At 38.8% G+C, this 17,392-nt stretch overlaps 1 protein-coding gene across 1 annotated transcript; it reads right to left on the reverse strand.

The window, feature by feature from the left end:
- Nucleotides 1-50: 50 nt before the first annotated feature.
- Nucleotides 51-16,956, reverse strand: parvab (parvin, alpha b). The gene is made up of 13 exons (XM_010881012.5): nt 16,137-16,956; nt 8,874-8,963; nt 8,545-8,615; nt 6,353-6,455; nt 5,870-6,010; nt 4,529-4,644; nt 4,393-4,451; nt 3,588-3,607; nt 3,391-3,452; nt 3,224-3,292; nt 3,018-3,119; nt 2,849-2,921; nt 51-449 (listed from the first exon to the last, which is right to left on the reverse strand). Exons 1-13 carry the CDS (start codon nt 16,270-16,272, stop codon nt 373-375), a joined length of 1,119 nt encoding a protein of 372 aa, XP_010879314.1. The 5' UTR covers nt 16,273-16,956; the 3' UTR covers nt 51-372.
- Nucleotides 16,957-17,392: the final 436 nt, after the last annotated feature.

Consider the following 17,392-nt stretch of genomic DNA (forward strand, 5'->3'; position numbering starts at 1 on the left):
ACTTCTACATGCTTTGTAAGTGGGAAAACCTGCAAAATCGGTGTATCAAATACTTGTTCTCACCACTGTATATACAAATACATTATATATATATAGCATATATAGATACATTTAATCAAAAAAACTATTAGTAACCAAATAACTGGATTTAGATACATTTTCAAGTTGTATAATAATTTCACACTCTACTGTATTTACCTGTCTCTTCATATCAAAATAATATACAATATCCTGCACAGTTCTTGGGTTTAATTGTGGCTTAGACAGGACAAAGCAAATATAGATGCATTGTGTTTGCCCTGGAATATATATCTTAACAGAGCATTTGGTTGATAGATACGTAGATATAACTGAATAAACGGCTACCCCTCTTTATTCCACATTTCTGTACTTGGTGAAGAGGTTGTACAGTACCCTTAGAGTAGACTTCAGGTCACAGTTCACAATATCTGCAAGAAGATCAAGCAAAAACGAAGACAGACTTCATTTTAGGAAATATTTACAAAAAAGACCTCAAGATTAACATGTTGTTCATAACTATCTTCAAACTTCACTTGGAAGTTGCAGCAGCAGTTGGCCACTGTACAGTTACGTGATACTGTATAATTAATATGACTCAACACCTATGAGATCTGCAAAAAGGCCATTCCACTGAGGTAAGCAAAGCTGGTCTCTTTCATCTCAAAATAAAAAACAGATGTTCCCTGAGCCCTCACTCAATGTAATCAGCTGTTATGATTGCAGTGTGCTAAGAGTAGACACAGTGGTAATGTGGCATGCAACCACCTTTAAATCAAAGCCAAAGGGAAACAAACACTCAATGTTAAGCCCAGAACAGTCATCATGAGCCACTCACTGGCGCTTGACTGTACCATTAAAACTATTACAGGCCTTATTTCAATTGACCCAACAGCCACATGGTAATACTTGGGATAAAAGTAAACCCACATCAAATAAGTGCACTCTTTCTCTGTCGTTCTCTCTCGCATGCGCCATGTTCTTATTATTGGAAAACATGATATTAAAAGTGTTAATACTGCGAAAAGGGAAGAATATTTCTACAGGATTCAGGTAGCATAGTGTTTAAGACTAGAACATTTACAATTGAAGGGGCCATATGTAAGATGTGTACTGTACTACTAGCATAAGTGCAAAACAAATTGACTAGTAGACATCTGTAGTTAACGTTTTAAGCTAATGTTGAAAATATTATTATTCTACCAAATTGTTTTGAGTGCCTGAAAAATTCCCAATTGAAATTGTGGAAACAATATACATTCACCTAAAGGATTATTAGGAACACCATACAAATACTGTGTTTGACCCCTTTCGCCTTCAGAACTGCCTTAATTCTATGTGGCATTGATTCAACAAGGTGCTGAAAGCATTCTTTAGAAATGTTGGCCCATATTGATAGGATAGCATCTTGCAGTTGATGGAGATTTGTGGGATGCACATCCAGGGCACGAAGCTCCCGTTCCACCACATCCCAAAGATGCTCTATTGGGTTGAGATCTGGTGACTGTGGGGGCCATTTCAGTACAGTGAACTCATTGTCATGTTCAAGAAACCAATTTGAAATGATTTGAGCTTTGTGACATTATCCTGCTGGAAGTAGCCATCAGATGATGGGTACATGGTGGTCATAAAGGGATGGACATGGTCAGAAACAATGCTCAGGTAGGCCGTGGCATTTAAACGATGCCCAATTGGCACTAAGGGGCCTAAAGTGTGCCAAGAAAACATCCCCCACACCATTACACCACCACCACCAGCCTGCACAGTGGTAACAAGGCATGATGGATCCATGTTCTCATTCTTTTTACGCCAAATTCTGACTCTACCATCTGAATGTCTCAACAGAAATCGAGACTCATCAGACCAGGCAACATTCTTCCAGTCTTCAACTGTCCAATTTTGGTGAGGTCGTGCAAATTGTAGCCTCTTTTTCCTATTTGTAGTGGAGATGAGTGGTACCCGGTGGGGTCTTCTGCTGTTGTAGCCCATCCGCCTCAAGGTTGTGCGTGTTGTGGCTTCACAAATGCTTTGCTGCATACCTCGGTTGTAACGATTGGTTATTTCAGTCAAGGTTGCTCTTCTGTCAGCTTGAATCAGTCGGCCCATTCTCCTCTGACCTCTAGCATCAACAAGGCATTTTCGCCCACAGGACTGCCGCGTACTGGATGTTTTTCCCTTTTCACACCATTCTTTGTAAACCCTAGAAATGGTTGTGCGTGAAAATCCCAGTAACTGAGCAGATTGTGAAATACTCAGACCGGCCCGTCTGGCACCAACAACCATGCCACGCTCAAAATTGCTTAAATCACCTTTCTTTCCCATTCTGACATTCAGTTTGGAGTTTAGGAGATTGTCTTGACCAAGACCACACCCCTGAATGCATTGAAGCAAATGCCATGTGATTGATTAGATATTTGCATTAATGAGAAATTGAACAGGTGTTCCTAATAATCCTTTAGGTGAGTGTATAGTCAAGTGTTTCAGAGTGACTACAATTAATTGAAATGATTAATTATCAACTTTATAATTGATTGCCATAGATTTCCTGTGCAATAACAAAAAGACCAAAGATTCCATCAACTTAGCAACTAATAGTTGCTTTGCCCCACTAGGTAGAATAATTGCAGTGAAAGTGAGAGCAACATTTGTTAATTTTGCCAGTATAAAAAGTAAGAAATTGTTAAAAGAATTAGGAAAAAAACAACAAACAGATATCACAGTAAAAAATATATTACACCAACAATCCATTCAAACATTCCAAGCATAACTTTTTTCTGGCAAATACAGTATCTTTCAGAAATATTGTGCATACAAAACTACAGCCACTCACCCTCTGTCCTTGGCTTAGGTTTCTCCAGGCCGCCATCTTGCATCAGTTCAAAGGACAAGGCAACATTGTGCACCTGTATGAAAAGATATATCCAGCATGAGCCTTGCTGATAAAAATAGGAACTTACTGTACATCACTTGTTAAAAACATTGTCAAATTTACAACTTACCTTCTGGTCAAAATTTTCTGGTGTAAGGAAGAAGTTGAAAAGAGGAACAAAGTAGCCCTCAAGCAGTCCCATCAACAACACCAGGTAAACACCATCAGCAAACTGCATGACAGGAAGAACACATACTAATAATCCCCTGTTCATTAATCACATGTTCATTATCAAATTATAAGCACCTAAATATAATTTTTGAACATAAATCTTACCTGTGTGTCTAATTCAGACACCTCCAGGTTCAACTTGTTGAGATGCTTGTTCACAAAAGTGATCAGTGTCTGCAAGAAGGTTTGGTATTCAGTAAATACAGTATATCTTACACAAAATAAACAAAGTACAATTTTCAAATCCACCACAGTCAAGGGTGGGTACTTGCCTTTTTTACCACATTCAGCTTATCGGGTGCATGGTCAAACAAGGTGTCAAATGCATCTCGCTCTGGAATATTACCGATTGTTTTACTAACATAATGGTGACAACATAGCAATATAATCCAATAGCAAATTAATAGAAATGAATGCATGCTAAAAATGCAAATTGTACATTTTACAAGAAGGCGGTGAAAGTAATTACCATGTCTTCCTGACAGAGCCCTAGAAAAGAAGAAGAAAAAAAGTATCATACCGTGTAATCACAAAGCTGAAGAAAAACAGACAAAAAAAGAAAAGTTCAAATGAAAACACGAATATAGACAAGGACTTTGTTTAAACTGGAAAATACATGCAGATGGTGGTCTGCCCAGTGGACACGTGCCCAGGAGAGAGAGGCTGGTCTACATGGTCCAATCTTCTCCGATAGAGGCATACTTCAGCAGCTGCTGCCCCTCGTCGAATAACAGCCCAGGGCCTCCTCCCTCTTATCTCCAGAGCTGATATGCACCCGTTGGACAACTAATAATCTGCAGTAGCACTAGAAAGCAGTGGTGGGGCTGGCAACGGCAGACTCACCACCCCCTCCAACTCTCCATATTCAGCCCCCAAGGAGTTGGCCTGTCCGCACTGTCTTTCCGCTTTAACACAAAACTGGGAAAGGCTGCTTCAGTTCTGCTCATCAGCAGCTCAATTCTTCCAACTGTTAAATGCCCAGCGGACTCATTTGCTCGCTGATATGTAAACAGATCTTCACAGAAATGATGCGATTTGCCTTTTAATCACCTTGTTTGAAATGACCTTCATTGTACATGATGGTGTTTAGTTGTTGATATGGTCATACATAGTGCATACGGTAAATGTATTCCCCTCACTGCGAACAATATCATGGTTTTCCTCGAATGCTTATACAGTACCTTCCACAGCCATTTGGAAAACAAGTCAACAACGGTAGTTTCATCAAGACTTATGTACATTGTTGTTTAAGAGGGATACAAGTGATGACATACTCTGTGTTTCCTGTGATCTCCTCCAGAACCTGACGAGACTGCAGTATCCCCTCCCGTTTCTGTCAGTCAGACAATTATGGAAGTCAACAGGGAATTTCTTTGATTGTGGTACAAATCTAGTAGGAAAAGACTATACCTGTACAACCACAACTTGAATGGAAACATGATCAGGTAGGCGGATCGGGGCACGGAAGTGCTGAGACAACGCCACCAATAAATGGAGAATGGCCACGATGCTTTTTGCATGGACAGCTAGAAGAACATTTGAAAAGAAAGAGAGAATGAGAGTTTAAGGTCAAGCAAGGGATAAAAAAAGGATGAAAGAAAAACTCAGTGCATGTGCCTAAGTATCTGATATAGTGTACTACTGTTCAGACAGAATTCATCTGCAAATAAGAGCCTCTTACAAAGATGGCATTCCAAATTCATGTGAAATATGACAATACCTAAAAATATTGAGTTTACTATTTAGAGAACCCATATAGGACGATATGAGAGCAAAAGAAAGACATGAGCTGTCCTTTGATCACAGTCCAAAAAAAATCTATTGATTCCCTCAAGTGCTTTTAGATAATCCACGAAGGATAAAAAGAATAAAGAAAACTCAAATGCAATTCAAGAGCAATAAGGTTATAAAACACCAATGAATAAAAAACCAATGGAACAAAGAACAGCTTCACCAGATTTTTTTAAAATTATAAACACATCAGAAGTATATGCTGAAAATGGAAATAAGACTGGGGATTTTTCGTTGACCTGATGAGTACAATAACGTCCCACCACTTCAGTCAGGGATCATTTTTATGGTTCTGATGTCAGAGGGTCAGTAGAGGTGCAGATTAGTCCAATGTGAACTTTCCCTGTGCTTTTCTGTCACCCAATAAATTCACCACACAGGTAAGATTAAAAAAAAGCAATACATTATTACATAACCTGGTATACTACCAGACTCTACAACCCTAAAATGTTACACTTGAGAAGTGCTCATGCTTTGTTCTGATGTCACTAGTATAGCACCACCGTACCAAACTGTTACAGGTAAACACAAACACAGCATTTTTACTTAGTTATTCTCAGCTAGTGTAGAAACGTTTGTGCAGTAGCTAGCCAGGTAGCTTTATTTGTAACACATTTGCAAGGTAGAATCTAGCTAAAAATGTTTGTATTCTATACATCTACATTTTCCTGAATGAACACAGAATGTCTGCATTGGTTTGAAGACACGGAAATGATACCATTTACCTGGTTGTGTCTCATTTCACTAGTAATCCTGGGAATATGTTCTGTTTAAGAATGCATATCTTCAAAATGAGTAAAAAATAAATTAGGCATCCGAGAAGGACTCTGCTATGAATGTTATAATTTGGATTATTGTTCACAAACACCAATATACATAATCATTTAGATCAACACATAATGAAATACAATTATAGAGGGTGAAACACCACTGTGTGACATATACAGTATTGTCACTTACAATCAATGGTCCATTTTATGTTTCTGGTTGAGACCTTCAGAGTGTCGTTGATCTTCTCCAGAACAGTCTGCAACTTTTGCTTCTGGGCAATCTCAGACTGTGTCACCTCAGCCACATTCAGCCTCTCACCCTCCAGCTTCTCTGTAATAAGGAGTAAGATGATAGAGGGCTAATCTATGTTCAAGCCATAATTATGCTGCTAGCTTACTAGTGACAGGGAACCCTCATTGATTTCCTAGTCTATTCTCACCCTAACAACTCCCTCAGGGAGCTCAGGGACCGGCAAAGATAACTGAAGTCATCAAGTGATTGAGTGTGCCCTCACAAGCATTGATCCACATTACTTCCTGCTTGTAAGAGCAGTATGAAAAAAAATAATCAATGGCTTGAGGCAGAGGCATAGGAGGAATGCTTGACCTGATATTCAAGTCTCCCAAATCAGATGGAAGTTGTTGTGATGAGACATGGCCGTAAATACTGTACCAAAGAGTTTCTGCAGAACCTGCCCATCGTAAAGGTCCTCAGCCAGGTCTTTGACAATGATTCTTTCCCCCACCAGCACATCATTGATCCAGTCTATAAGTACCTGCATACAAAATACGGTATGGAATTTAACAGGCACACACGGTACAATCATAAGGCTCACACTATTGCTTTACAATGCTTTGATTGTGACAGCTGCAGGTCAATTGGAAAACCAAAACATAATATTATGTAAAGGGAGAACAAAGAACAACATTCAAATATGTGTTGATATTATAACACAAAATTCCTCTATTTATCAGTCTCTCACATCATCCTTTGGAGAATTTTAGGTCTCCTGCTGCCACAAATTATTAACTGGGTTTAGGTCTGGACATTAACCAAGCAATTACAAAATGGTTAATTTGTTGCTTTTAATCACAGATGGATTTGACATTTTAAAATGGATTTGCCATTGATAACTGAGCAAATTAAAATGAATTTTAGCATCGATGTGCATGGCCAAAATAAAATAAAACTACTTTAAAAAAACTCTATAAAAGGAAGAACATATGATTTGAAAATAAATGCAATTAGCCTCATGCTCTTGACTACAGTAACTACCTTGGGTACGATACTCAGAAGCTTAATTTTCTTTCCTTGATTTTGACTGCTTGTTTTTCAAAACACAGCAAATTATGTGAATGGCAGGATTTAAACAGAGAGAAGAAATTAGCAAATCAGGTAAATTGGTACCCACAATAATAAGAACAATTTGCACAAAATATTAAATATCCCCTCAATATCAAACTCACTCCTAAACCCCAGGATCTATAACCATTTGTCCACTACTTTTGGAGTGATGATTTGTCTTAACTCAAATATTGCTATGTTTAAAGCATGAAAGAAAATCCATACAGACAGCCAATGTTACAGACGATGTCTTCTTCAAATGGCAGTGTGAAAGGTTTGACACAGTGGTACAACCAACTTATAAATCAGGTGATTTAAATTCTGAATGCTGATTGGCTGATAGCTGTGGTATATGAGACTGTATATCACAGGTATGATGACATTACAACGCTTTAATTGCGTTGGTTATCGGTTTATAAGAGAAATAAGGCATCTCAGGGGTTTGGGATATATTGTCAATTTACCACAAAAATTGGCAATATCTAAGCGGGTAAGTAATGTTGTGGCATTCTTGTGATAACCTTTTTGTTTTAAACAGTTGTGAGCACCTCTGAACACATTCATATGTAACTCCAGCTTTGTAAGAGTGTTCCTCAACTATTTAGTATAATAAAACACATGAATGCCTTACTCTGCTGAAACATTAAAGATGTTTCTAAGACAAATACACTGGAAGATTTAGATAACAGAATGTGATGTCACAATACCTTGAGAGAATTTTTAAGCCATTCTGTGGCGGACTTACTTGCCTGTTTTGTATAATGGTCTTGATGTATGACCCAGCTACGTTTCAGCTACAGCTCATGGACAGTAGCCTGACATTCTCCTTTAGAATTCTCTGATACAAAGCAGCATTCATGGTTACTTCAATGACAGACCACCACAAGGTATAATCATTAATATGGGGTAAATACTGTGGAATGCAGAATTTTGTTTTTCCTAGACATTGCAAGGCCATATCTCCAAATCACGGATCCTTGGAGATCTGGAAACTTTTGTATTTAAATAATTTTTTCTATTGGATGTTACATGTCAAGAAACCTCCCTCCACATGCTTGTTAAAGGCATGGTAAGTAGAATTTCTCTTTCCCTCAAAACTGCAGATATGTTATTTACACATCTTTTGTATTGATGTCAAAGACTGACAGGAGCGACATCTGTAACAATGATGAGAGCTATCACTCGTTACACGTCCTGCTATATCCTTTAAACCTAGTGTAAAGCTCCGCTCGAGTAAGAATTTAATCGCCTTGATGTGTTGCAAGGCATCACTGATTTAGACTGCCGTTACACTCCTTTGGCTAAGAGGCTACCCCAGACAAAACCGGACTCATGGCACCCATAAACGCTCACTTCTGTATGTCTTGACAAATTCTTTAAGGTACATTATGTCCAGACCTAAACCTAATTCATATATTGTCTTAGGAAATGAAATGAACAGTTCATTCTCAATAACCCCAAAAGTTCTATATGGAAGACAGGGACAAAATTATTTTCTCAGGTCTCTATATACGTCACACCTTCATCAGTTCTTGCAGTTTAGGGTCGTTCCGGGAGTTGGGGTCGACCATGGTGCGAACCTCATTCTCTTCTACAGGCACATTCATATGCACACATGAAATAAGACAACACAAACAGAGATTTAGAATATTGGTTATCGTAGCCCCAGGCTCTTCCGCACATAAGCCTTAGATATCAGCTATTAAATCTCTGACTTAGTGGGGGTGACTCTTGAATAATATGGATGTTCCCTTAATCACAGGACTGCTAGGCATTGCTCCAAATAGAGACATGTATGGGGAGGGTTAAGTAGAGAGAGCTGCAGGAGTGTGTGCGAGATACACCTTACCCAGCATGGTATCCTCAGGGTCGAGCTCAAATGGGATGGGGCTGAGGGGCAGGTTGATGGCATTCATCCCTTCCTCCTGCAGCTCAGAAACTGCAGAAACGTAGAAGCAAAGACCTTTAGTTGCCTGACTCAATATGTGACAGGCTAATTATTATAAAACTGCACTGAGACCTCTGCTGAGTTGATAGGCAGGAAAAATGTGTCCAGCAGAGAAAATCTGAGGGCATGTCAAATAGCATTAGCAACACACAATATTGGCCATCATCATCTCAGCATGTAAAGCTCACATGTACACAAATAGCAGAGTGACTCTTTCCACACACAGAGCTGTGCTCCCCACTCATTCCATCCAATTTAAAGCCATTTTCATCAGTTTTAACTGTGCTCTTCCAGCCAGGTTGTCAGTATTAAGGCACATTTGTCTAACCAGGAAGTTGGCTCACAACGTATGCCTCTAATTAGAACCAGTTATCCTTGGTCACGTTAGATTTCACAGAAGAGAGCTAAGTCTAGCTTTGATCAATAAAATGAAGTGCCTCATTGTAGCCAGTGATAATATCACATTCAGAAAATGCCAGAACACAATTCATACTCATACAGTATACTGAGCGAGACGTGAGTGTATGGCTATTAATCAAGCAGTCATGGTCACACTTATAGCCATTACATCTTTGAATAAAATGTTTATCTCATAGACACATAGACAAATCGCACAAAACTAGGCATTGCGGTCCCTCCAGTTGTTAGGCGTTTATAGGGCTATCTCTGAGCATTCGCTCTTTCTTGATCATTTCACTTATCTCACCTGGCGTTGTGCAAATTGGCACATGTGGGGAATTCACACAGGGGATGTAACAACCTGACCACTGCCTGTCTGGCCATGGTGCCAGTTCCTGTTCAGAATCAGTTAATCGGTCAATAGCACTGCTGCAGAGCTGCAGAACGTTATGCAGGCCTGCGGAACACATAACGCCAGTTTTCTTCTCTCCCAAACAGAGGGAGCGGCCCCCTAGAGATGTCAACATCCTGTTAATCAACACCAATACATCACCCTGTTGTTCAGGCCTAACTCACAGAAATAGAGATGCCTTCCACCTTCCTTTCATTAAAAGAGCTGCATCCATTTACCATGTTCAACATACATATAGATGGGGAATGAACACAGAGCATGTCCCACGGGGCTAAGTTAGTTTAGCGTGGTTCTTGAAACGCCCAAGTTGTGAGTTTGATTCTCAAGGGTGACAGAAATGAAAACACAAAAGTGAGTACACCCCTCACATTTTTGTAAATATTTCACAACACTGAAGAAATGACACTTTGCTACAATGTAAAGTAGTGAGTGTACAGCTTGTATAACAGTGTAAATTTGCTGTCCCCTCAAAATAACTCAACACATAGCCATTAATGCCTAAACCGCTGGCAACAAAGGTGAGTACACCCCTTAGTGAAAATGTCCAAATTGGGCCCAATTAGCCATTTTCCCTCCCTGGTGTCATGTGACTTGTTAGTGCTACAAGGCCTCAGGTGTGAATGGGGAGCAGGTGTGTTAAATTTGGTGCTATCGCTCTCACAGTCCCTCATACTGGTCACTGGAAGTTCAACATGGCACTTCATGATAAAGAACTCTCTGAGGATCTGAAAAAAGGTATTGTTGCTCTACATAAAGATGGCTTAGGCGATAAGAATATTGCCAAGACCCTGACACTGAGCAACAGCATGGTGGCCAAGACCAAACAACGGTTTAACAGGAAAGGTTCCACTCAGAACAGGCCTCGCCATGGTGGACCAAAGAAGTTGAGTGCACGTGCTCAGCGTCATATCCAGAGGTTGTCTTTGGGAAATAGACATATGACTGCTGCCAGCATTGCTGCAGAGGTTGAAGGGGTGAGGGGTCAGCTTCAAACCTAACGAGGCACACTGCATCAAATTGGTCTGCATGGCTGTCATCCCAGAAGGAAGCCTCTCCTAAAGATGATGCACAAGAAAGCCCGCAAACAGTTTGCTGAAGACAAGCAGACTAAGGACATGGATTACTGGAACCATGTCTTGTGGTCTGATGAGACCAAGATAAACTTATTTGGTTCAGATGGTGTCAAGCGTGTGTGGCGGCAACCAGGTGAGGAGAACAAAGACAAGTGTGTCTTGCCTGCAGTCAAGCATGGTGGTGGGAGTGTCATGGACTGGGGCTGCATGAGTGCTGCCGGCACTGGGGAGCTACAGTTCAATGAGGGAACCATGAATGCCAACATGTACTGTGACATACTGAAGCGGAGCATGATTCCCCTCCCTTCGGAGACTGGGACACAGGGCAGTATTCCAACATGATAACGACCCCAAACACACCTCCAAGACGACCACTACCTTGAGGGTAAAGCTGAGGGTAAAGGTGATGAACTGGCCAAGCATGTCCCCAGACCTAAACCCTATTGAGCATCTGTGGGGCATCCTCAAAAGGAAGGTGGAGGAGCGCAAGGTCTCTAATATCCACCAGCTCCGTGATGTCGTCAAGGAGGAGTTGAAGAGGACTCTAGTGGCAACTTGTGAAGCTCTGGTGAACAATTTTTACCCAATTTGGACATTTTCACTTAGGGGTGTACTCTTCTTGCAAGCTTTTTAGACATTAATGGCTGTGTGTTGAGTTATTTTGAGGGGACAGCAAATTTACACTGTTATACAAGCTGTACATTCACTACTTCACATTGTAGCAAAGTGTCATCTCTTCAGTGAAAAGATATAATCAAATATTAGCAAAAATGTGAGGGGTGTACTCACTTTTGTGAGGTACTGTACATGCACCCTCTGCAATCATTGGCTCTAGATAAATTGTAGAACCATAATCTGATTTATTGTAACTTTTTTGTCTGTCTCTTAAAGCATTGTTCCTTGGTTCTCAGGCAGAGACAAAAGATGTAATATGAAGGAACATCCATGGAATGGACATGCATTGGTACAATATCATCTGTACTAATACTGCAGTTTTGTGAATGGGGTTCAGATGCAGACTCTTTAAGTAGTTAAAAAAAAAAAAAAATATATATATATATATATATATAGTTATATATATATATATTGTAATGAACACAAAATAATCAAACCGCTAACAGTGTTTAAGACATTAGGTAATTGTCTTGTTGCTTGCTCATTCACCAAAATGATCAAAACAATGGTAATAAACTGTTTGTCGAATTAATTGTTAATTTTAGATATGATTAAAATATATTAAATGAAAAATAATTGTAAACATTATAAGCCTTAGCAGCCCTCTCTGGTCTGAGATCAAGCTTTGTTGGTGAAAGCATAGGAGTTCTCCCTCATTCCTCGGTGAACACGTCTGTGATAGAATACCAGCATCTCCTTAACCTTACATGGCCACAGCACAGCCATGTGTGCTGTAAACACAGACATCGCCTTCTCCTGTTATGGTTTGGACAGATAGACTCACACAGATGTAATATGAAAATACTGTACCCAAGAAACCATAAAAAAGTTGGCCTAGGAATTGTGTATTTTGTGACATCATTTCACATTTGATGTAAAGACATCATGTTGTGTCTTTACATCATATCATGTTGTGTCACTGTACCAGAGATTCATGGATTCAAATTCAAATTGTTCCACTTATCTATATAACAAACTCCACAATATTAGGATTATTAAATTAATATAATTTTATATTTATATAATTGTCATCATGAAATCAAATACAAAAAATTACAAAACTGAATTATCATGATTGTACAATTCTCCAACTCTCTTGTCATAGCAATCTGAAATTAGCTCTTCTGTGACTAATCACCTTCAAAATCCCACAACAACTTAACTGGCTCCATTTGTGTTAAATCAGTAGTGGTTTACGATTACAGATAAATCCCGCAGTTTCTGTTAGCGAGTTAATTGCAAAGCAACCACTTAACCAAGAACACAAAGGAGCTTTTAAAAGAACAAAGATGTCAAAGTTGTGTAAAGACACAGATCAGAGGATGGGGTAAATATAGATGTTAAATGCCTTGAATATCCCATGAAGCACAGACAAGATAGTTATTAAGATGGGAAGATGTACAGTGCATTTGGGAAGTATTCAGACCTCTGTATTTTTTCTACATTCTGATGAAGCCACGACTGAACTAATTAGCCTGAATACCAAGCCACATGTCTACAGGAAACCAGGCCCCATCCCTACTGTCAAGCATTGCGGAGCAATGGACCGACAGATCCTTGATGAGAACCTGCTCCAGAACGACCAGGACCCCACACTGGGGCAAAGGTTCACCTTCCAACAGGACAAGGACTCTAAGCACACAGCCAAGACAATGCAGGAGTGGCTTTAGGACAGGTCTGAGAATGTTCTTGAAGTACCCAGCTAGAGCCCAGACTTGAACCCAATTGAAATCTCTGGAAAGACTTGAAAACGGCTGTGCAAATACGTTCCCCATCCAACCTGAAAGCATGAGAGGATATGCAAAGAATTTAATAAACTCCCCAAATACAGGTGTGCTGAGAGTCATACCTAAGAAGACTTGAAGACTTGCAATCGCTTCCAAAGGCACTTCAACAAAGTAGGTGAAGGGGTCTGAATACTTAAAACCTGTTTCCCTTGGTCATTATGTGATGTTGTGTGTAGATTGATAAGGTGATTAAATCAGTTTAATACATTTTAAAATAAGGCTGTAACATCATAAAATGTGGATAAAGTAAAAGGGGTCTGAATACTTTCCGAATGCACTGTATGGTACCACTAAGACCTTGTGTAGATAAGGCCATCTCTACACACTTGATGCCCAAGACAGTTTGGAGACTAAACAGAGAGGCTACCAAGAGGTCAATGGGAACTTTAATAGAGCTACATGTTTTTATGAATAAAAAGTGTGTATGTCACAACAATATCCCAAGTACTCCACAAATCTGGCTTGTGTTATAGCCATTACTGAATAAAGCTCAAACTGAATCCTGTTTGAAGCATGCTAAAAAACACGAGCCATTCTAGCCATGAGGCAAATATTTGGGCCTAAATGTAAAGCTTTATGTTTGGTACAAACCCAACACAGAAAATCAACCCTACTGTAAAATATTGTGGAGGCAGCATCATGCTATGGGGATGTTTCTCATTGTCGGGGGCTCAGGCACATGTCAGTATAGAAGGGAATATACATTGAGCAATGTCTGTTCATGAACACTCCCCAAGGAACAAAGTTGGTAGTGACCAATCTCAACATGTAGCTTACAGTTTTTCAGGATTGCTAACAAGCATTGGTCAATTACTTAAGTCACATTGTAAAAATTCTTCACACAGTCAGCGAAACAGAAATATATGTGGACCAAACTGAATCATTTTTCATTGCCTTCACAAAAAATGCATTAAATTAACACATTCTCTAAAATCTATGAACTCTTTTCTCATTCATACTCCACCACCCGCAAAACAACATATTCGCAGAACATGTTTTTACAGAACAAATGCTTACAGTGTTCCCAAAACTGTTAAAAACACATTCAAAACTAAATGCAACTGTTGTGCATTTCTGCAGTAACCAGATTGAAATATATAGAGAATGTTAGCAGAATATTTTATCATTCCAAACAAAGCTGATTGCAATATCAGCTGAAAACCTAGTGTTGTACACTGTACGCTTTGAGAGAAATGGCGAAAGTCTGAAAGAACAGGTAAGATGTCTGTTATAACCAAACAGGGTATATACACATCTATGCATAATGCGTACTGTAAAACTGTGGATTTACTGTTTTTTAGAGAGTAATTGAGATGGAAGCCAGGCAAACTGCACATAAATGCATCTTTGTGGATGAAGCTGGATTCAACCTGGCAAAAACATGCCAAAGGGGAAGAAATGTGATTGATCAGAGAGCCACCGTGGATTTCCCAGACCAGAAAGTGGCTAACATCATGTGTGCAACACAGTCCAATGATGGTTTGCTGTTACACAAACCACTCATTGGCCCCTACAGTACAGGGAGGCTAGTGATTATACTATATATGTTGATGTTTGTTATTATTGCAGCCCTGGAATTTGGGGAATTTGTATTTTGTTTGAACTATTTATTTTTCAAAAGTATCATTTACTATATGCAAAGATATAGAAAAAATAAAGGCTTTTCCTTCAAATTGCTGCATTTCTGATTCATTCTTGTTCCATATACTTTAGTACAGTCAATAAAGTGAGGTGTTATTCTTATTCTATAATCAATTTATGTGAAAAACATTTTGAAAAACATACATTAAGTCAGTCATTTCTGTAATGCTCCAGGTTGTGAGTGTTTTGAGGTCAGTGTGTTATGAGTCACAATGTATGTTTCTGAGTGACAATTGTTGCCATGTTATGGTTATGGTTGAACAAGCTTATTTTGTTTGAAGTGATTTAGTGGTTTTAGTGAGTTTTGGAGGTGAGATATATTGTTTGGCCAAGATGCATGTTAGAAATGCACACTGTGTGAAGAGTTTTGCAAAAGTGGTTTCAAAATGACCTACGCTTGTTAGCAATCGTGGAAAACTGTAATTACTTCCACCAATTATTACACTTGGGTGTAGGGACTTATCTACAGTAATTATGATATTTTAGTATTTTTAAATATATTATTTGATTTATGTTGTATATTGTCTATGGTGAAAATTTCATTAAAATGATTCTGAACATTAGTTCTGTCAGTCATTCCATTGTTTGTGTTAAAGATTATTCTAACTCGCCAGTCATCTAAAATAGTAGTGCCATAGATACTCAAGGAACACCCCAAATTGAGGGGTTTTCGGTTTACTGTAAATTTATTCTACGCTATATATTCTATTTGGTCTTTTTTTTTTACAATAATGGAATCATTGTGTGACCTTGGAGAGATTAGATTCAACTTTTCTCTAACTTTCTTAAACAAACGGATTTGCCACAGTAGCAGGCAGATGCACAAATAAGGGGGTCGTGAAGAGAAACGGAATTCAGTTGGCCTCACAATCCATTTCGACATTTCAGGAACACAAAAAAAAATCTAAATTCGGGAATACGTAGGCTATGTTACAGACGCTATAGGCTATGTTTCACAATCACTGAAAAATATTCATATTTCAATGTTAATTTCATCCGTGCAACTTTTATCTTTAAAGTCGCGGCCCCTCCCCAAGAGCTGTGGCATATGTGGCTATTTATAACATATTGGGAATTTCCACAGGACTTAAATCATTTCTAATGTTTTCATCTTATTATGATAAAACAACACATGTATATACCTATTAGTAATTAAAAATAGCCATGATTAACGAACCTTCTTTCGCCTTTTTTCTTCTGGCCAAAGTTCCTCCGAGTTTTCCAAGGAAAGAGTCATCCTTTTTTCTTGAAGGTGGTGATTTTGGAGTCGGAGATTTTGGAGAAGACGGAGATTTCTGTGGCGATGAAGCCATTTTTAGTTTATTACTGAGAATTCAAGCTGTTGCTGTGTTGTGTTATTGAAATATAACTTTATGCTTTACCGAATAGTGAACGACGGAAACGGACTGTTCCCACCCACTTTTCATGGACATGGTAAAAAAGAGAAACAGTGGGAAAACAACGTATGTCATTATGTACAGCTGAAAAGTTAACGGGATAGCAACAGCTGCTGACCGGAGTTTTCTATTTTTATTATTATCTTGTCCAAACGGGAAAAGTGGGCTATATTTGTGAGCGTTATTCAGAAGTCTGGTCGACGTCTTTAAATATTTAACCTTTTTTTTCTCAGATTTTTTTCTCGTTTTTTTTTTTTATCTCGTTTGTCAGTGTCGAGAAAGCGCTTGCATTTCGTAATTTAATGTGTATTCTGTGCATTACTATTAATTAGAGGGTAATCTACTCAAGTCATCCTCTTTTTTACATCACACCCACACTCATCACTGTGACCTTTAATTACCGTATAGCCTACTCGTTTACTAGCCCTACATAGCATAGGCTACACAACACCAGACTCAATGGCACCAACTTTTCAAAAAAAGTTAATTTTATGTAATACCACCTAAATCTTTTTTGCAATTGCTGGCTATGATCGTAACAAAATATTGTTCTGTTGAACCAAAACGGATCTAAAATGGTGTACTAACACTATGCCATGTGCTTACCCTCCCAAGACTATTGTTCACGATATTGAGGGGTCGTTCCGAAACGAACGGCTCTTTTTGCTAAACATTGGGAACCGAATCGAATACGTTAATTGAGCCGTTCATTTGGCTGTCTAATATCCTTAATATTTAAGCACAACATTTTTTTTGCTGAAAACGTATTCACTACAGATTGTATATACGCACTGCTTAATCAATAAATATTAGGATTTTTGTTCTAAGGACACTTTTCCAGTAGGGTAACAAAAAAAATTCAAGCAAATGGATCTGAACGTGCATATCACACTCTAACATTATTCTAGCCTAACAACACTACTGTTGTTTGCTCCTTGGGGTTTAAGGCCAGTGTTTCTGTAAAAGCACTTTGTGACAACTGCTGTTGTAAATCAATTTGATTGATTGATTGATTGATTGATTGATTGATAGCCTA

This window comes from Esox lucius, chromosome 2, assembly GCF_011004845.1.
Source record: "Esox lucius isolate fEsoLuc1 chromosome 2, fEsoLuc1.pri, whole genome shotgun sequence".
Lineage (NCBI taxonomy): Eukaryota > Metazoa > Chordata > Actinopteri > Esociformes > Esocidae > Esox > Esox lucius.

Coding starts and splice junctions, on each gene's coding strand:
- parvab (XM_010881012.5), bottom strand. CDS start 16,272: ATGGCTTCATCGCCACAGAAATCTCCGTCTTCTCCAAAATCTCCGACT. Junction 8,964..16,136: donor AAGAAAAAAGGCGAAAGAAG/GTTCGTTAATCA, acceptor ACGTTTCTGCAG/TTTCTGAGCTGCAGGAGGAA. Junction 6,456..8,544: donor AACTGCAAGAACTGATGAAG/GTGTGACGTATA, acceptor TTTTGTATGCAG/GTACTTATAGACTGGATCAA.